This window comes from Dipodomys merriami, unplaced genomic scaffold (genome assembly GCF_024711535.1).
Source record: "Dipodomys merriami isolate MVZ:Mamm:240054 unplaced genomic scaffold, mDipMer1.0.p SCAF_19, whole genome shotgun sequence".
NCBI lineage: Eukaryota > Metazoa > Chordata > Mammalia > Rodentia > Heteromyidae > Dipodomys > Dipodomys merriami.
This window is the reverse complement of record NW_027203270.1, coordinates 15,323,719-15,343,856: the sequence shown is the minus strand read 5'-3', so window position 1 is coordinate 15,343,856 and position 20,138 is coordinate 15,323,719. Positions and strand designations below refer to the sequence as shown.

The 20,138-nt window shown below is 47.1% G+C and overlaps 1 protein-coding gene across 4 annotated transcripts in view; it reads right to left on the bottom strand.

Moving 5' to 3' along the window:
* Positions 1-3,800: 3,800 nt before the first annotated feature.
* Rph3al (rabphilin 3A like (without C2 domains)) overlaps positions 3,801-20,138 on the bottom strand; it is a 161,804-nt gene continuing 145,466 nt past the window's right edge. The window contains exons 9-11 of one of the 4 annotated variants that reach the window (XR_011373059.1): positions 10,019-10,121; positions 4,681-4,879; positions 3,807-3,886 (exon numbers count right to left, since the gene is read on the bottom strand). Coding sequence is in view for 1 of the 4 variants with exons in the window: in XM_070027440.1 (XP_069883541.1) it covers positions 10,090-10,121 (32 nt within the window). In the remaining 3 variants the exon portion in view is untranslated. Of the gene's footprint in view, positions 3,887-4,344; positions 4,880-9,881; positions 10,122-20,138 lie in introns of those variants that run through there. The other 3 variants (XR_011373060.1, XR_011373058.1, XM_070027440.1) reach the window with 3 other exon arrangements.

Below are 20,138 nucleotides of genomic sequence, written 5' to 3'. Positions count from 1 at the left end.
TCTTGACTCTCTGTGGATCTAGCATTTTGGAGATGAGCTCGTCGCTCTTGGCTCTGCTGGAGTTGGCTCTTGGGGGATAGGGCCTGGAAGAAGTAGGGTAGAGGGCCTAGCCTCCAAAGACTAGAGCCAGGGAACACCAATACGCTTTCACCTTGTGGGGTGTATGTGGAGAAAACCTTTGACAGGTGGCAAAACTGCAGATATGAGCCCAGTGCAGATGAGGTGGAGCCCATGATGGGATAGAAGTGGACAGGTGTCCAATTTCTAGAAAGAATGTGGGTTAGGCAAGAAGACAGACTTGGATTCAAAAGCTAATATCTAGGAGCTGGGAAGGTGGCTTAGTGGTAGAGTGCTTGCCTTGCACACATGAGACCCTGGGTTCGATTCCTCAGCACCACATAAGCAGAAGAAGCCAGAAGTGGCACTGTGGCTCAAGTGGTAGAGTACTAGCCTTGAGCTGGAGAGCTGAGGGACAGTGCCCAGGCCCAGAGTTCAAGCCCCATGACCAACCCTCCCCCAAAATAAAAAAGCTAATGTCTAGCCAGGTGCCGATGGCTCATGCCTGTAATCCTAACTTCTAAAAAGCTGAGTCTCAGGATTCCAGTTCTAAAAGCCAGCCTAGGTAAGAAAGTCTGTGAGACTCTTATCTATTTCCAATTAACCACTAAAAGGCCTGCCTCAGTTTCTCCATCAGTGCAGAGCACCTGTCTGCTCTCCCTGTCTGCTGTCAGAACCAGGTAAGGATGCTGAGCAGCAGCACATCGAGAAGTGTATGCACTTGCCAAGACTGCACTGGCTGCCATGTGTGAGGCTCTTGAAGCAGCTGTAAATGTCCAAGCCCTATCAGTCATGTTGCTAGGATGGGCAGTTTGGACTGGCCCTTGAGCAAAGTTAAATGGGTAGAATCTGCTCTTGTTCATAAACATCTGGAGCCTTATGCCCCTGTCCCATTCTGGTGTCTATTAGTAAAGCAGATTCCAGTTTCCTACCTCACACTGACCCAGAATATGTGCAGGTCCAGATGTGTCTCAACAAAGCTCTCCTGGATCATTTTTATGCACAATGAAGGCTGAGAATGACTGGGTTAGGAGGTGCAAATAGCTTCCCAGCGATTCTCAACCTGTTGGCAGCCCCCACATTGCTCACATGTGTAATGCACACCATCACCACCAACACCCTCTCCTGATACTTAGCAATTCTCAGCTGGGAAGGTGAGTGCCAGAGGGAGTTATGTGGAGGAAGTGGCAGTACTGAAATTTCCAGAGGGATTTAGCAAAGCCAAAGTGGGGAGCCTGATACACCCCACCTTGGCTATTAGGATGTGTTCCCTGGCTCAGAAAAACCAGTGCATACTTTTCCTTCCAATAGGTAGATGCTTTTTGGGGGGAAAGGGGACTTCTGGGATGGGGCTTAAACTCAAGGCTTTTGTGCTCAAGGCTGGCACTCTGCTACTTGAACCACACTACACTTTTAGCTTTTTTTTGCTGGTTAATTGGATAAAAGAGTCACATGGAGTTTCCTGCGTGGACTGGTTTCGAACTGCAGTCCCTAGATCTCAGCCTCCCAAATAACTAGGCTTATGGACATGAGCCACCGGGGCCTGGCTTGTGACATGACTTTTGAGGAAGCAGCCTCTACCTGATACTTGTCTGGGTGTCCTTGGTTGGTACTTCTGGCTAGTTCCCATGTATCCTGGGTACATAACACCCCCACACACAATTTTTCCATCTTTCCCTGATTATTGGGGAGCTCCTTTCCTGCTGTGTGGCTAGAGTCTTGTCTGTACTAAGTGGAATTTTTTTAACCCAAAGGGGATGCTGGTAGAGGAATTCTAAACATTGTTGCTGGCTGGCAGCGAGGAGTTATCTAGAGGTTCTTGTCCATTCATTTATTTATGAAGTCACATTTCAACAAATGTTTACTGAGCGATGCCTTTGTAACAGGCCCCGTGCTGTGGGCTGCAGGGGACCAGGTACCCAGCAAAGCTCTGATTTTCTTTAGAGTTTGGATGACAGAGGTGGGGGGTAAATCAGGATGGGCTGTCAGAGCCATTCTCTCCGTGGGACCCTTGCCTTCATTGTACCTTTGTACTCACCAAAGCCATGGCCCAAGGGGGAGTTGGGGGTGGGGGGTCTGTTTAAGTGTTTGCAATATAGCTTGTGTCTACTTCAGGGCAAATGTGATGTACTAAACGATATTAAAAATACAGCTCTTTCAGATAATTTATTATGTGCATTCTCCTAAACACATTACACTCGTCACAGTACATTTACGAGCACTGGCCTAGCAGTGGGGACAAGTTAACACTTACCTAATGATGTTTTGCAGATGTCAAATGCTCTGGAGCTGCAATGATGGGCTAAATGAGGCACCTGGGATGTGGGAGCTCCTCACCTCACCCGCTCCAGCTTTCCAGATGAGGCACCTGAGGCCTGGAGAGACAGAGGGCCTGGCAAGAGAGCCCATAAGGCAGGCTTGTGACCCAACCAGGTCTCTTGATGTGTGGCTCCCTCTGCCCCCTGGGGGTAGAGAGTCTAGGCCCTGTCCCTCCACAATGGCCATGGACTGGGCGACCAGGCTAGAAAGAGGCCCATCTTCTAGGAGGGACTTAGCTCAGGGAGATCGTTTTCCCATAAAGGGAAAATGCTATGTTCTCTTGGGACCTCTGGGAGAAAGAAGTCATTGGAGTCTTAGGTGACAGCACTGATGGGCTTGCCCCAGGCCTGTGGGTCACTGCAGCTCAGGGGCTTGGTTCAAGTGTTGGGGTGGACATCCGAGTGTAATAAATGTATCCAAGTGGCAGGGACTTGGGCTTGAGGGTATGGCTCAGTGGTGGAGCACTTGCCTACTATGTGAAAGATCCTCAGTGTGATCTCCAGCATTGCCAAAAAAAAAGGAAGTACTCAAACTAATGATTTTGAAATGCAAGGCACATGCAATTCAAAGGTATTAACAATGCAAGTGGGAGCTTCCAATTATAACCCGTTCCACCTCTTAAATTCATAAAATAGTTCAGTCATATAAAAAGGGTTTCGAGTATAATGTACCCATCAGTTGACTTAAAAGTAACTCATTCCAAATTCCTCAAAGATCCTAAATTTAAGAGGCTGGAGGTGTAGCTCAGTGTGGTAGAATGCTTGCCTAATATGTACAAGGTCCTGGGTTTGAAATGTATCGTTATACAAAAAAATAAACAAATGATAAATAAGAATAAATATTTTAGTGTTTTTTTTTTATAGTCAGTTTTGGGGCCTGAACTCTGGGCCTGAGCGCTGTCCCTCAGCTCTTCAGCTCAAGGCTAGTGCTCTACCACTTGAGCCACAGCACCACTTCTGGCTTTTTCTGCTTACGTGGTGCTGAGGAATCAAACCCAGGGCCTCATGTATGCAAGACAAGTGCTCTACCACTGAGCCAACTTCCTGGACCAAGAATAAATATTTTAAAAAGGGAAAAGCTGAGCATGGGAGCTAGGCATGGTGGTGTGTGCTGAAGTAGGATAACTGAACTCAGGGGTTCGAGACCAGCCTGGGCAGCATAGCAAGATCCTGTCTTTAAAAAAAAAAAAAAGTCGGGCTGGGAAGGTGGCTCAGTGGTAGAGCGCTTGCCTTGCATGCATGAGGCCCTGGGTTCAATTCCTCAGCACCACATAAGCAAAAAGAAAAAAGCTGGAAGTGGCACTGTGGCTCAAGTAGTAGAGCACTAGCCTTGAGCTGAAGAGCTGAGGGACAGCGCCCAGGCCCAGAGTTCAGGCCCCACGACTGGACCCCCCCCCCCCCCAAAAAAAGTCAGTGACTCACACCTGTAATCATAACTTCTTTGAAGGAGGAGATGAAGAGAATCTCAGCTCCAGGTCAGCCCAGGCAGAAAGAGCCCCAAGAGACTCCATCTGAATAGAGAGAAACACACTCATGGCACAATGTTCATGTTATCACAGCAACTACGGGAACCCTAAGTAGGCAGATCTCAGCATGGCCACATGTGCAGACAGAAAGTGAGACCCTATCTTAACAATAATTAGCTCTGGGAGCCAGTGGCTCACACCTGTAATCCTAGCTACTTAGGAGGCTGAGATCTGAGGATCTCAGTTCAAAAAAAAAATCTGTGAGACTCTTATCTCCAAATAACCACCAGAAAACTGGAAGTGGTGCTGTGGTTCAAGTGGTAGAGCACTAGCCTTGAGCAGAAGAGCTCAGGGACAGCACCCAGGCCCAGAGTTCAAGCCCCACAACTGACTAATAATAATAATAATAATAACTAGCAAAATAGGGCTAGAGGTGAGGCTCAGCAGTAGAGCAGCAGGCAGCCTCGTATGAGGAGGCTTTGAGTTCAAACCCCAATGTTCAGTGACAGCTTTATTTACAATAGCCAAAGGTGCTACAATTGGTTCCCATCAACAAGTGAATGGATACAAAACAAAATCTGATAGATAGCTCAGTAGTGGAGTGTTGTCTAGTCACAAAAATAAAAAGTTCTTATATATGCTACCGCATGAATGAACCTTAAAAACATGGAAAGTGAAGTAAAAGCACACTAGGATATAATTCTGCTTACATGAGATATCTAGGCTAGGTCAATTTATAGAGGCAGAACACAGATTGGAGGGTACCCAAACTGAGGAGCTCAGTTTCTGTTTGGGGTGATGGAAAAAAGTCTCAAAAATAGTGATAAAAAGCCAGGTACCGTTGGCTCACGCCTGTAATCCTAGCTCTTCAGGAGGCTGAAATCTGAGTATTCCTGTCCAAAGCCAGCCCAGGCAGGAAAGTCCATGAGACTCGTATCTCCAATAAACCACCAGAAAACCAGAAGTGCTGTGACTAAGTGGTAGAGTGCTAGTCTTGAGTTGAAGAGCTGAGAGACAGCCAGGGCCAGAGTTCAAGCCCTACAATTGACAACAACAACAACAAAAAGTGATAAGAGTTGTATAATATTGTGAATGTAAAACCAAATTGTACATTTAAAATGATCAAAAATTGGGGGGGGGTTGAGTTTCTCATGCGAAGCATTTAAGAGGCTCTAGGTTCAATTAACAACACCCATAAAATGATTAAAAAGGCAAACTTTGTTATTTGTATCTTATTACAAATGTGTTATAGGCCACACATAGTAGTACATATCTATAATCTCAACATTTGGAAGGCAAAGGTGGGAGGATTGGGAATTAGATGTCAGCCTGAGTTCCATAACTAGTTCCACAGATACATAGTGGGACCCTGTCTAAAACAAACAGAAAAAGCTGAGCAGCAATGCCTCACACTACACAAGACACTCAAATCTGAAGGTCTCCATTCAAAGGCAGCCCGGGCAGGAAAGTCTGTGAGACTCTTAGCTCCAATTAACCACCAAAAACCCAGAAGTAGAGCTGTGGCTCAAGTGATAGAGGGCTAGCCTTTAGCCAAAAAGCTTAGGGACAGCACCTAGGCCTTGAGTTCAAGCCCCAGGACTAGCAACAAAAAACCAAAGAGCATTACAAATGTGTTTGAAATGCCCTGATGCAATATTTCTCCTCCTTCTCTTGGCTTTCTGCAGAGGCAAAAAGTATCTTGAATTCGGTCAATACCATGCCTTTGTGTGTGTGTGTGTGTGTGTGTGTGTGTGTGTGTGTGCTGGTCCTGGGGGCTTGAAGTTGTGGACTGAGCACTGTCCCTGAGCTTTTTGCTCAAGGCTAGCACGCTACCTCTGGAGCCACAGCCCAAGTCACATGGACTTTCTGTGAGGTCTAGCTTCAATCTTTGATCCTCGGATCCCTGCCTTCTGAGTAGCTAGGAATACAGGCGTGAGCCACTGGCACCTGGCAACCATGCATTTGTTTTTATATTTACTCAATAAATATGTATTTAAGCAATAAATGGCATTGTTTAGTTTGCATTAAAACTTCACACACATGCTATAGAATGCACAGATCCTCATTAGCTTAGGTCTGACTCACAATGTTTGTGAGCTCTCTTCCTGCCTGTGGTGTAGCTGTGTTTGTTTTCCCTACTGTACTATTCTACTTTGGGAATGCATGGTAATTTACTTCTTTTTTCTAATTTTGGAATGTAAGTTGGTCCCTATACTTCCCTATTATCAATGTGCTGTGATGGTTATTCTTGTTTGTCTCTTTTTTTCCTTTATTTATTTATTTTTGGCAGGGCTGGGGATGAATCGAGGGTGTTGAGCATGCAGGCAAGCATTCTGGTACTGGACCACACCTTAGCTCTAGTTCTTGGCCTACTCGTAGGAGTGCTGGTGCTCTTGTAACTCCTGAACAGGGGATTGCCACTCCAGGGGCTAAGTAAGTGCCTTCCTTTAGCTTGACTAGGAATTACTAAATTGCTCCCTGCACTGATTAGAGCCAGTTTCCTCCCACTAGACATCCCTTTCCTGTCAGTTTCTCTACATCCTCATCAACATTTGTGGTTTTGACATTCTGAGAGTCATTAAAGGGTTTCTCTTCTAATTTGTTTTCCTTCTAACTAGTGCTAATTCATTTTTGCCTCTAAAGGTAGGCACATGATGTCAATAAAGAAATGTAAAAAGTGAAATGGAGGAATTCTTTCTTCTTTTTTTCCTCTCTGTGTAGGAGCTTGAACTCAGGACCTGGGCACTGTCTCTAAGCTTTTTGATTTTTGTTTTTTTGTTCAAGGCTAGGGCTCTATCATTTGAGCTACAGCTCAATTCCTGGCTTTTTTTGCTGGCTAATTGGAGATAAGAGTCTCATGGATTTTCTTGCTAACACTGGCTTCAAACTTCAATCCTCAGATGTCAGTCTCCTGAGTAGCTAGGATTACAGGTATAAGCCACTGGTGCCCAGCTGAAAGAATTTCTATCAGTAAGGGATTGATTAAATATAGTGTCATTCCTGTATGGAGAAATCATTATACAGGTTATTTAAAAGGATGAAGCAGTGCTGGGAATGTGGCTTAGTGGTAGAATACTTGCCTAGCATGCATAAAGCCCTGGGTTCGATTCTCAGTACCACATACACACAAAAGGCAGGAAGTGGCGCTGTGGCTCAAGCAGTAGAGCCACTAGCCTTGGGCACAGAGGCTCAGGGACAGTGCCCAGGCCTTGAGTTCAAGCCCCAGGACTGGCAAAAAATAAAAAATAAAACAAGTAAAAGGCTGAAGCAGGAGGGCATGGTGGTATATAGCTGTAATTCCAGAACTTGCGAGGCTGAGCCAGGAAAATGGCTGGAGGCCAGCTTGGGTAACATAGCGGAAACCCTGTTTCAAAAGCAAACAACAACAACAACAACAAAGAACAAAGCAGCTGAGTGTGGTGATAACACACCTGTAACCTCAATACTCTGGAGGCTGAGGTAGATAAGCTGAGCTACATAGCCAAATATGTCTCAAGGTAAAAAAGGAGAATAGAGCAGCTCTGATGTGGAAGGCACATTGATGTTCTGATTTCTCAGATTTATTATTGTTGTTGGTGGTGGTGGTTGTGGGGCTTGAACTAAGGGCACAGTCCCTGAGCTGTTTTTGCTCAAGGTTAGTGCTCTACCACACTGAACCACAGCTCATATCTCAATCTCCTGAGTAGTTAGGATTACAGGAATGAGCTTCAGATTTATTATAAAATAAAAAAAGAAAGAGGTATAAACCAATGTGTTCCTTGTGTGTGTGTGTGTGTGTGTGTGTGTGTGTGTGTGAGAGAGAGAGAGAGAGAGAGAGAGCCCGCGAGAGAGCGCATATGTATTTGCATAGATACCCCTGCAAGAACAAGCAGGCTTGGAAACAGCAGCTCACAAGGAAGTGGTAAGGGTGGGGGGGAGAGGTGGAGGGGCGGTGGAGGACACTCCATGGGAGGATGCAGTGATCCCAAGGCTCTCCTTAAAGCAGAAGGTGCCAGTTTGTGCCCCATTGGCCTAGCCCCACCCACCATGGCTGTACCCCATTGATCTAGTGGCCTGGTTCTCCGCACTGGCCTGAGCTTCCCCAGCCCCCACACTTCCTTCCAGCCCTGGCTCCACTCCTGTGTGTACACAGACCTCAGATGACCTGGGTCTCTCCACTATTCCTCATCAATTGGCAGTGTATCCCCACCCCTATTTCCTTTAAGACTCTGCCCCCGATGTAGTCCACCAGCCCCATGAAAACCCCAACACCCTCCATATACATTGCCAGCCTGCATGTGGCCCTAATTCCCGTTGGCCTCAGCGTGAATTGCTTCCTTTCAGTCTCTCTCTCTGCCCCACAGAGGAATGCCCTATGTAAGTCATACGTGTGCTGGGGTGCTAGGGTGGAATGGTGGGGTCAGACCTCAAAGAAGGGACACCTAGTCTACAGGGGTGAGTAGCCTCCTTTCTCCCCTGTTGCCCTTAACCAGAGGCCCAGTCCCTTCAGGGTCACAGAATCGGAGGCACAGTTTGAAAACTTCTGGCCTCCAGGAAAAACCCAAACCATAGCCAGGTGTGAAATATACCCTTGACCTCACCTCACTCTCTCGCTCACCTCCCTTGCTAGAAACCAGTTTCTCAGCTGAACTCTCCCTCCCCTCCCCTCCCTCCCCCTCCCTTCCCCTCCTCTCCTCTTTCCTTCCCTTCCCACCTCCATACCCTTTGTGCTAGTACTGAATCTTAAACTCATGGCCAAGTTCTTCCTTAGCTTTTTCGCTCATAGCTGGTTCTTTAACACTTGAGCCATAGCTTCACTTCCAGCTTTTTATTGGTGAATTGGAAATAAGAGTCTGGAGGAGGTGCTGGTCACTGATGGCTCCCATCTGGAATCCTAGCTACCCAGGAGGCTGAGCTCTGAGGACCTAGGTTTGAAGCCAGCCAGGGCAGGAAACTCCATGAGACTCTTATCTCTAATAAATGACTTAGAAAAAGCCAGAAGTAGTGCTGTGGCTCAAATGGTAGAGTGCTAGTTTTGAGTAAAAAGAAGCTCAGAGACAGTGCCTAGGCCTTGAGTTCAAGCTCCAGGATTGGCATTTAAAAAAAAGGGGGGGGGCTGGGAAGGTGGCTCAGTGGTAGAGTGCTTGCCTTGCATGCCTGAGGCCCTGGGTTCGATTCCTCAGCACCACATAAGAAAAAAAGCCGGAAGTGGCGCTGTGGCTCAAGTGGTAGAGCGCTAGCCTTGAGCTGAAGAGCTGAGGGACAGCACCCAGGCCCAGAGTTCAGGCTCCACGACCGGACCAAAAAAAAAAAAAAAAAAAGGGTCTGTAGGATTTTTCTGCTCAGGCTGACTTTAAACAGCCTCTTGAGTAGCTAGGATTATAGGCGTCAGCCACCAGTGCCCTGCTTTTTATTTTTCTTAAACTTGACTCAACAATGCATCAGGGGGCTGGGAGTATAGCTTGGTGGTAGAGTGTGCTCAGTGTGTTCGAACCAAATCCACAAAGTGTCAGGCTAGCTTTGTCCTAACAAGAGTATATTTCTGTCCTGGAACACTGAGATAAACACACAACAGCACAATAAAATACATTGCATTATTTACCCAACATTTCCTAACTAGAAAGAGTCAAAGCCAACGTTTGAGGCTGTGACAGGCTACCTTTAGTTTGAACATAGTCAAGCCTCTCTCTGTGGGTGTGTTGGGGATAATGGAGGTTCAGATCCTTGGCAGGAGTTGCCAGCTCTGGGCCGGTCCTGTCAGGAGTCAGCCATGCCCCAGTGTTCCCAATGTCCCAGCCGCGTTCAAGCAGGGCTTTCACAGCACAGAACATTTTGTTAATGTGGAAACTGAGGCCCAGAGAGGTGACTGAACCACTAAATGTCATAGTAACTTTGAAGGTGGACCAGGATCCTAGCTTTGTGCCCTCTCTGTCCAGGGCAGTGGAGGGGTAGGAAGCTGGTCCTATCCTTTCCTGCCATCTTTGGGCACAGCCTCCAGCTCAAGGCTTTAAGTCTAACCCGGTGAGGCCTACAAATTGGTTGTTTTGGGGGCTGTTCCTTAGCCTGGTATTGACAGTACCTAGGCCCCCTCCCACAAGGGCAAGGCCATTCAGTGCTTTGGAAGAACCCATTTCACTTATTTCTCCCATCTTTCCTAGTTTTATGCCTGCTCAGTCCCAGACCAATGCCCAGACCTACCTCAGGGCCTTTGTACTAGCAAAGTCCTTCTGGAGTATCCCCACATCAAATCTTCTCATGATGGCACATTCTCACCTTTCAGGTCTCAGCTCAAGGATGACTCCTAGAGAAGCCAGAGGAACCACTAAAAGCATCTGTAAGCACCGGTGTTTTGTTATGTTTATTTTTTTCTGTGCTAGTACTGGTACTTAAACTCAGAACCTTGCACTGTCCGTTAGCTTGCTCTTTCTTTTTTTTCCAGTCTTGGTGCTTGAACCCAGGACCTGGACACTGTCCCTGAGCTTCTTTTGCTCAAGGCTATCACTCTACCACTTGAGGCAGAGTGCCACTTCTGGCTTGTTCTGTATATGTGGTACTGAGGAATCAAACTCAGGGCTTTATGCATGCTAGGCAGGCAAGCACTCTACCACTGAGCCACATTCCCAGCCCATCCCTTAGGTTTTTTAATCTATGCTGGTGCTCTACCACTTCTGACTTTTTGCTGGTTACTTGAATATAAGAGTCTCATGGACTTTTTTTTTTGTGGGGGGGTCCGGTCGTGGGGCCTGAACTCTGGGCCTGGGCGCTGTCCCTCAGCTCTTCAGCTCAAGGCTAAGCACTCTACCACTTGAGCCACAGCGCCACTTCCGGCTTTTTTCTTTTTGCTTATGTGGTGCTGAGGAATCAAACCCAGGGCCTCATGCATGCAAGGCAAGCGCTCTACCACTGAGCCACCTTCCCAGCCCAAGAGTTTCATGGACTTTTCTGCCTTGGCTGGATTTGAGCCTCTATCCTCAGATCTCAGCTTCCCAAGTAGCTAGGATTACAGGTGTGATCCACTGGTGTCTGGCTTATTTATTGTATATTGGCTGCATGCTCCTTCTGACAGCGACCTAGCGTGTCCCTCAGTCATTGCGCCCTCAGTCCCCAGGGGTGATGGGCAAGGTCGGAATCAATGGCATTACTGGCAAGGTAGCTGGGAAGGAGGCCTGCAGGGGCCCAGCAGCCCAGGCTAGTGGTTCCTTCCTGCTGCTCTTGTGGTGGTGGTGGCCTTGGAGACAGCAGTGCTTAGAGTGGAGGGGGGTCATCCATCAGCCGGCGACGTGGAGAGCCTGGTAAATCAGGGAGGCTGTCTGAGGTCCCTTCCCTTACTGTCTGCATGGCACTCTGGGTCATCTGGGAGCCTGATGGGCAGGCTGTGTCATGGGAACTGGGGACAGTTCCCCAGGTTGAAGAGGGAGGTGCTCCACACCACCCACTCCTTTTCTCTCCCCAGGCTCTTCAATGTGTTCCCATTTTCCTTGTAGCCCTCATTCTGCTGGACAGGCCTTTTATTTTATCTAAAGTTGAATACACCAGGGTATAAAGAATAACACAACAAATTCAGAGAGGTATCCACCAAATAGTTTCATCTTTTTTTAAAAAAGAGATTCTTTTCAACTTATAAAAATTGGGACTCTAGGGGCTGGATGTGTAGGTCTGTGACAGAGTGCATGACTAGCATGCAAAGGCCTTGTGTTCCATCCGCAGCGTGCGTGCGCTCACGCACACATACACACGCAACTATGACTGCTATACTTAAAGATGCACAGAATGCAGATGCCAGGGGTAATGACCAGTCATATAGCACATGCCAGCAAAATTGCCAGCCAAGTCGGAAATGGAATTGTCCCTCCCTCCAGTTCCCGTCACCCACATGACAGCCTCCTGGACCCACTGTATTCTATGCTCATGATGCCACTGCACAGTTTTTCCTGCTGTCTTAAAAGTGTAAATATAGCTGGATGCTGGTAGCTTATACTTGTAATTCTAGCTACTCAAGAGGCTGAGATGTGAGGCTTGAGGTTTGAAGCTAGCCTGGGGAGGAAAGTTCCTGAGACTCTTATCTCCAATAAACTACTTAGAAAAGGCTGGAAATGGCACTGTGGCTCAAGTGGTAGAATGCTAGCCTTGAGCACAAAAAGCTCAGGGACAATGCTCAGGCCCTGAGTTTAAGCCCTAGGATCTGTGCGCGCACACATGTACACACACACACACACACACACACACACACACACACACACACACACACACACACACACACACAGTGTAAATATAAGCTGGGCACTGGTGGCTCATGCCTATAATCCTAGCTACTCAGTATGCTGAGATCTGAAGATCTCAGTTCAAAGCCCTCTCAGCAGGAAAGTCCCTGAAACTCTTATCTCTAATTAACCACAAAAAGTTGGAGGTAGAGGTATGGCTCAAGTGATAAAGAGCCTTGAATGAAAAAGTCTATTGAGAATATGAGGCCTTGAGTTCAAGCCCCAGTATCAGCACACACAAAAAGAATAAATACATAATAAAATAAAAATAAAACTTCCCTTCTTGTATCCCAACCATACCCTTAACTATATGCTCAATTATGAAACTTGCCTACGTCATCACAGGCCACCTTTGATGTTTTTACTGTGCACATTTGTATTAGAGCAGTTCATATAGTTTATAACTTTTCATAGATGGTAAAATATTGCATATATAATCCAGCCAGTTGTTTTCCCCTCAACTCTAAATGCTTAGAAAAAAGAAAACAGCTTTATTGGGATATAATTTATATACCATAAAATCCAACCATTCCAAGTGTACAATTTAATGATTTTTTAGTAAATTTACAGAGTCATGCAATCATCAGCAGAATCCAGTTTCAAAACATTTCTATCTCTTCTAAAAAGCCTAAATGAGCCGGGTGCTGGTGGCTCACGCCTGTAATCTCAGGAAGCTGAGATCTGAGGATCTCGGTTCAAAGCCAATCTGGGCAGGAAAGACCGTGAGACTCTTATCTCCAATAAACCACTCAGAAAACTGGAAGTGGCGCTGTGGCTCAAGTGGTAGAGCACTAGCCTTGAGCTGAAGAGCTGAGGAACAGTGCCCAGGCCCAGAGTTCAAAGCCTCATGACCGACCCCCCCCCAAAAAAAAAAAAAAGCCTAAATGTGCTGGGTGCTGGTGGCTCACTCCTGTAATCCTAGGAGAAGTCTGTGGCACTCTTAACTCCAATTAAACAACAAAAACCGAGGGCTGGGAAGGTGGCTTAGTGGAAGAGTGCTTGCCTCGCATGCATGAGGCCCTGGGTTCGATTCCTCAGCACCAAAAACCAAGAAGTGGAGGTGTGGCTCAAGTGGTAGAGATCCAGCTTGGGATAAAAAAATCCAAATAAGTGTCTAAAGCCCTGAGTTCAAGCCCTAGTACCAGAACACACACACACACACACACACACACACACACACACACACACACACACACACACACACACACACACACACACATCTAAACGCTGCTTATTTTCTCTGTAGCCTGTTGGCAATGCTTTAGGATAGACATCTTGGTAATCTCCCCTTAGAAAGCTCCCAGTAAATATCTCACTGCCCCGAGGATGTTACACATGTCACCACCTTTGGTCCTAATGGTGATTTGGAAAGGAGCAGAGTCTTAGCATGATGGAGACACAGAGAGGGTAAGAGGTTGCCCAGGTCACTGTTACCAGAAACAGACTGTGAGCCCCAGGGCTGGTCCCAGTCAGCCCCAGGGTCCCAGGTCATGGCCACTGTGAAGCTGAGAACTCTCCTGCCGTGGGGTGAAACATCCAGGGCTGTGCTCCCACAGTGTAGGCCAGGCTCAGGGAGGGAAATGCCTAGGTGCTACACCAGACAGGGAGTGGTAGAACTGCGACCTTAACCAAGCTATGTGACTCCCAAGTTTGCCTGGCCCCTTGCTTGTCTCCTCTGCTGCCTTCCTTTCTTTGTGAAGAAAAAAATAAGACAGAAGTAGAAGGTGGGGCAGAGGAGGGGAGAGACAGGGGGAGAAAGCAGAAGAGAGAAGGAGGGAGGGAAGGGGAGAGGGAGAAAGAGAGAAAAAGGAGGGAGGAAGATGTGGCAGAGCCAACATTTGAATTCTTTCACACTCAAGCTACACCCATGAAGGCACTTACAATTCCATGCACGGCATGTGGCACTCTGATGTGCATATGTCTGTGTATACAATTGTGTAAGCAAGCAATACATACAGGTGCACACCCACACAGGCATGTGCATGCACATTGCTGAACAGACACTCAACTAGCCATGGTTGAGGTTCTAAGGCTCTTTGTTGGCTCAGGGTGCATGCGTGTGTATGAGAGAGAGTGTGTGCACGTATTTGTGCACATGTGCATGGGTATGTGAATTACTTTGTTTGTGGTATGAGATGGGGGATAGCTTTTGGGATGCCCCTCTGATAAGGTACCTCCCCAAAGGCACTAACTGTGGGGCTTAGCCCTGAGCCCCACAGCTTCTGCCGAGCTGCCTGCTACAGGCCTGTCATAGTTTCTGCCCAGGAGAATAGATGTGGGCATGATCTCAGGGACTGCTGTGCCCCCTTTCTACCAAGTAGCTTTCAAGCTTCTACTCCAAAGACCATTCCTATCTCTGCACTCATTTGAACTTCCCTCCACAGAGCCACAAGGGGATGTGGGGACTTCAGCGAAAAAGCGACAGTAGATGGCATGGTGGCTCACACCTATAATCCCAAGTAGGGAGGCAGCTATTAGCCATGGCAAAAGTTTATGAGACCAGTATCTGGGTGTAGTGACATGTGTCTGTCATCCTAGCAATGTAGGAAGTGGAAATAGGAGGGTTGGAGTCCAGGATGTCCCAGCAAAAACTTGAGACCATATTGAAAAATAACAAAAGCAAAAAGGTTTGGAGGCCTGAGTCAAGTGGTAGAGTCCCTATCTAGCAAGTCTGAGGCCCTGAGTTCAACCAAATAGACAACCAATAGGAATCTAGGACCAAGTGCACAGTGTGTCCCACACATGGCCTCACTGCCAGTCTAAGAAATGGGCACGGGGCTGGGAGGGTAGCTCAGTGGTAGAGCGTTTGCCTTGCATGCATGAGGCCCTGGGTTCAATTTCCCAACACCACATAAGCAAAAAGAAAAAAGCCGGAAGTGGCTCTGTGGCTCAAGTGGTAGAGCTCTAGCCTTGAGCTGAAGAGCTGAGGGACAGCTCCCAGGCCCAGAGTTCAGGCCCCACAAAAAAAAAAAAGAAAAAGAAAAAAAAAAGAAATGGGCACAACAACTACTACTACTGTCCAGATGGGGAAACTGAGGCAAAGTTACCTACAGCGTTCTATGCCAGCAAGAGCTAGGCTCTGAGTTCAACTCCAGGCCGTATGTTCAGAAGACCCTACGACCTAGCAGCTATCCAGAGTTCTGGCATCCAGCTCCCAAGTCATGGCCCTGCCCAGGTAGTTTGCAAAAGGCCATAGATAGGCTGACTGGTTCATGAGGACGTCTTCCTGTCTGGTCCAAGACAAAGTGGGAGAAGCAGAGGGCAGTTACAGTAAGTTATTCACAAGGTTAAATTCCCTTCATTTATAAGAAAGCCGTTTTATGAAAATTTTCTCCTTTCTAAAATGATCTTATTATAAGGGTGATCTTACACAAGGCCTTGAATGAGAGATCCTCTTGCCTCTACCTCTGCCTCCTGAGTCCTGAGATTACAGGTGTGCTCTACCACTCCTGGATGCTGATCTTGTATTCTTGGTTGGCAAGTTAAAATATGGACCCTCAAATCTAAGTTATTTTTCTGGCTGATGAATCCCCCTTGAGTCTGAGTCTCTTTAGGATACCCCCTGCTCAGTCTGCCTCAGTCTGGCATTGGGTCTTATTTTTCTTTCTGTGTCTGCCCCCACCCTCAATTTTATTCTTGTATTTGCCAAAAAAAAAAAAGTCTAGTTGCAGAAACCTACTTAGGATGTTTGAAATCTTTATGCTGCAAACTCAGGCTCTGGATGAAGTCCATAAGAAAACAGGGGAAAGCTCTTTGTCTTACCCAGCAGTCAACTTCAAGGCAACTTCAGCCCTGGGAACTCAGCCAGTTCCTGGGCAGCGAAGGGATCAAAACCCTTTAAACAGTGAGAAATGTCTTTAGAACAGAGCTCATCTCAGAGTCCGAGTCTGGCCTCCCAGCAAGCCCAGAACAACAATTTGGTGATGCTCGTTTATCTCCTGTCCACCGGCAGATGCCTGATCTCCCTGGGGGCATGAGCAACAGAGCTAGGAGAAGTGTATCTCGGGCTGGTCTCTTGATGTGTTTGTTAGGTGCCAACTGTAGTTCTTATTCCCTAGGGCCATTCAGTGTGAGGGCAAAGAGGTCCCCTTCTTTCCTAAACTCTCTGAGAGATCAAAATTTACAAGATAATATTTACCTGGAAAGTAAGGGTGCTCCTCATCCATCCAAGATTCCCACAAGAGCTGGGTATACGTATAACTCTGTGTTTAGCATATACAAAACCCTAGGTTTGACCCCCACCACCAAAAGAAAAAAAAGAATTCCATAAAAGCAGCAATAAAAACAACTATAATAGAATATGGTGGTGCATACCTATAACCCAGCTACTTGGCATACAGAGGTAGGTGGATCAGGACTGAGACTTGCCAGGTGCTGGTGGCTCAGGCCTGTAACCCTAGGTAGCTCAGAGGCTGAGATCTGAGGATCATGGTTCAAAGTCATCCCGGACAGGGAAGTCCATGGGATTATCTCCAACCACCAAAAACTTGGAAATGGAGCTATGGCTCAAGTGGTAGAGCACTAGTCTTGAGCAAAAAAGCTCAGGGACAGTGTCCAGGCCCTGAGTTCAAGCCTCAGGACCAGCATTTAAAAAAAAGTCTGAAAACAAACTAAAAAAAGGAGTAGGCTTATTGGGGGGGAGGGGGGAGGCTGGGAAGGGATGTGAAGGGTAAACAAAGGAGGAGGCTGCAATGCTTGGTAAGAAATGTACGCATTATCCTGCCCATGTAATTGTAACTCCTCTGTACAGTATGTTCACAAATACAATAAAATTAAATTAAAAAAAAAGGAGTAGGCTTGGCTCAAGTGGTAGAGAATTTGCCTAGCAAGTATGTGTAAGACTGAACTCAATCTTCAGTATCACAAAAACAAACTAAAAAACCAGAACCAAACCCAAATAAGAGCTGAGCACTGGAGGCTCCCGCCTGTAATCCTAGCTACTTAGGAGGCTCAGATCTGTGGATGGCAGTTCAAAGCCAGCCTGGGCAGGAAAGTCCATGAAACTCTTATCTCCAATTAACCAATTCCAGAAAACTGGAATTGGTGTTATGGTTCAAAGTGATAGAGTACTAGCCTTGAGCAAAAGAGCTCAGTGACAGAGCCTAGGCCAAGAGTTGAAGCCCCATTACTGACCCAAAACAAACAAACAGAAAAATAAATGAAAACAAAAAAAAAAACTTCAAAACACAAAACAAAAAACCCAAACAAGCAAAGGAAAGGATAAACTTGTTACCTGCAAGCATCTGAGAGCATGCAGAAGCATCCCAAGGCCAGTGCCTGACTGGCCTAGAGGCCCAACAGCTGCAACTTATTGAATCTCAGGTTAAGTGATGCGTCTAAGATCTGGTCAGAGCCAGGACCAGAAGAGAGTAGCAGGCCCTGCTGGTTGGGGCCAGCTAAGGGAGGACATGGCTGCCTGGGGCCAGCTGTGTGCCCAGTCTGGAACTGACCCCACACTCACTCTCACACCTGGGGGCTGTGCTGTCAGCAGCAGGCAGAGAGCTTTTATTTCTCTTTCCCCAGATACCAGCTCTGACTCCTCCAATTTCCAACATGATCACGATGTTTTGTGAGTCAAGTAGGCTATAAGGAAAATCGCTCTTTCCCTAGAATAATTTATCATCTTGTTATTTCCACTAGCTGACCCTGTTGGAGTCTATTCTGTGCTGAGCTCTTTGAATTCCCAGCTCAGAATTCCCCAGGCTGGGCAGGCAGGAAACGCTGCCTCCTGGGCCAGGAGGGATGCCAGCAAGAGGGCGTGGGGAGGATTTGTGTTGGGGCGGGGTAGGATGGGACATGGAACACAGTGGAGACAAGGATACAAACGAGGGTCCTCTGTGTGTGTGTGTGTGTGTGTGTGTGTGTGATTACTGGGGTTGAACTCAGGGTCTTGCCCTCTCACTTAGCTTTTTCTATTCAAGGCTGGCACTTGACCACTTGATCCATGCTTTTACTTCTAGCTTTTTGGTGGCGAAGAGTCCCTCAGATTTGTCTGCCGGGTCTGGCTTTCAACTTCAATCCTCAGAGCTCAGCCTCTTGGGTAGCCAGGATTACAAGTGTGAGCCACCAGGGAAGCTCCAGAAGTGAGTGTGCTCAAAGGTTGGTCCTCAGCTCAGGGAGCTATTTGGAACTTGTGGAACTTTTAGGAGGCGGGACTTAGTCAGGGGAGGTACAGTCATTGGAGGGAGCAGTGGGACCCTGGCCTCTCCTCTTTCCCTTTTTTTGTTCTTCAGGTACTATGATGTGAGCAGAGCCACATGTCCTCACCATGATAGGACGCCTCTTCACTGGCCCAAAGCAACAGGACCATGCTACCACTGCCTGAACACTGAAGCCGGAGAAACCTTCCCTCTTTTTAGTTGATCTCAGGCATTTCACCACAACATGGAAAGCTGGCTGACACTATGAGCATGTAGTTAGAAGCACAGGCTATGTGCTCGAATCTTTCCTCTGCCACTTGCTGGCTGTCCTTGGCCAGGTACTTCACCTCTCCTAGTCTGTTTCCCCTGTCTGTGAAGTGGGGGAAGGCAGGGACTCATCTTTACCGCTAGTTTATGGGAATTAATATAAGGCTCAGTGTGACCTTCCCTTGCAACACATGTGACCGAGTACTAGCTGTCTCTATGGATCACTTTGCCCAGGAACTTCCCCGGTTTTGACACTGAAAACCCAGTCTCTCTCCCAGGAAACTCCTATGTTCTGGGAAAACTAGGATGGCTGGTCACCCTGGCTATGGGATCTCCAAGCTCCTCATCTCACCAAAGAAATCAAGGTTCTGGGAAAAGCCAAAGTCTTTGCTAAGATTTCTTGGAAAACTAACTCCTAGGTCAGTGTGTGGCACCTCTGACTCTGTCCTGGGTGTGGACAGAAGGGTCCATGTACAAGTTGTGAATCAGAGTCAGATATGACCTTTGCTACTTAAAAAAAAAAATCCCAAATCCATTCCCACAAGACATTGAAGTGTGTGTGGGGGACATTGTGGACATTTAGGGTGAGATGAGGAAGTGTTGAATCGCCACAGTGCAAATACTGTGACAGGGCCATGGAGCACAGCCCCTTCAGTCTCTCCCTGGGTACAGGGGCAAAGGGCTTCACCTAGGGATCCCTTGCCTCATCCGATCTCTGACCTATTCTTCTCTCTAAATGTGCTTTCTTCTCATGTCTGTTTTGTGGCTCTGTTTATTACTATCATTATTTTGCCAGTCCTGGACCTTGAACTCTGGGCCTAGGTGTTGTTCTTAAGCACCTTTTTGCTCAAGGCTAGTACTCTACCACTTGAGACATAACTCCACTTATTAATATTATTAAATTTTTTTTGTGGCAGCAAGTTTGACCCAGGACCTCATGCTTGCTAGGCTGAAACATCTCTAGCCCCCTTTTTACTCTGGTAATTTTTTGTTGTTGTTGATTGTGGGGCTTGAACTCTGGGCCTGGGTGCTGTCTCTAAGCTCTTCAGCTCAAGGCTAATGCTCTACCGCTTGAGTCTCAGTGCCACTTCAGGTTTTCTGATGGTTTACTGCAGATAAGAGTTTCATGGAGTGGTGGGGAGAGGGGAAAAAAAAAGAGTTTCATGGCCTTTCTTGCCCAGGTTGGCTTTGGACAGGAATACTAAGATCTCAGCCTCCTGAGTAGCTAGGATTACAAGTGTGAGATACTGGTGCCTGGTTACTCTGATAATTTTTTAGATAGTCTTAATTCCTGCTCTGGGGGGCTGTACTTGGACCCACTGATCTCTCTGTTCATTTGCCCAAAGACCAAAAGTTAACCCCCACCTACCACTTAACACTCATTTGTCCATTATCATCCATCCATCCATTCACTCGCCCATCATCCTTCCCTCCATCCACCCATCCATGTGCCCATTTATCATCCATCTACCCATCATCCACCCATTAATCCATTATCGTCTATCCAACCACCCACCATCCCTCTTTCCATCTATCCACCCATCTATCGATCGATCCATCCATCCATTCATCCACACATCTATTCATCCATCCATCTACCCACCCAGTCTCCATCAATTTAGCAGTATTTCTTGACAGCTAACCAGGGAC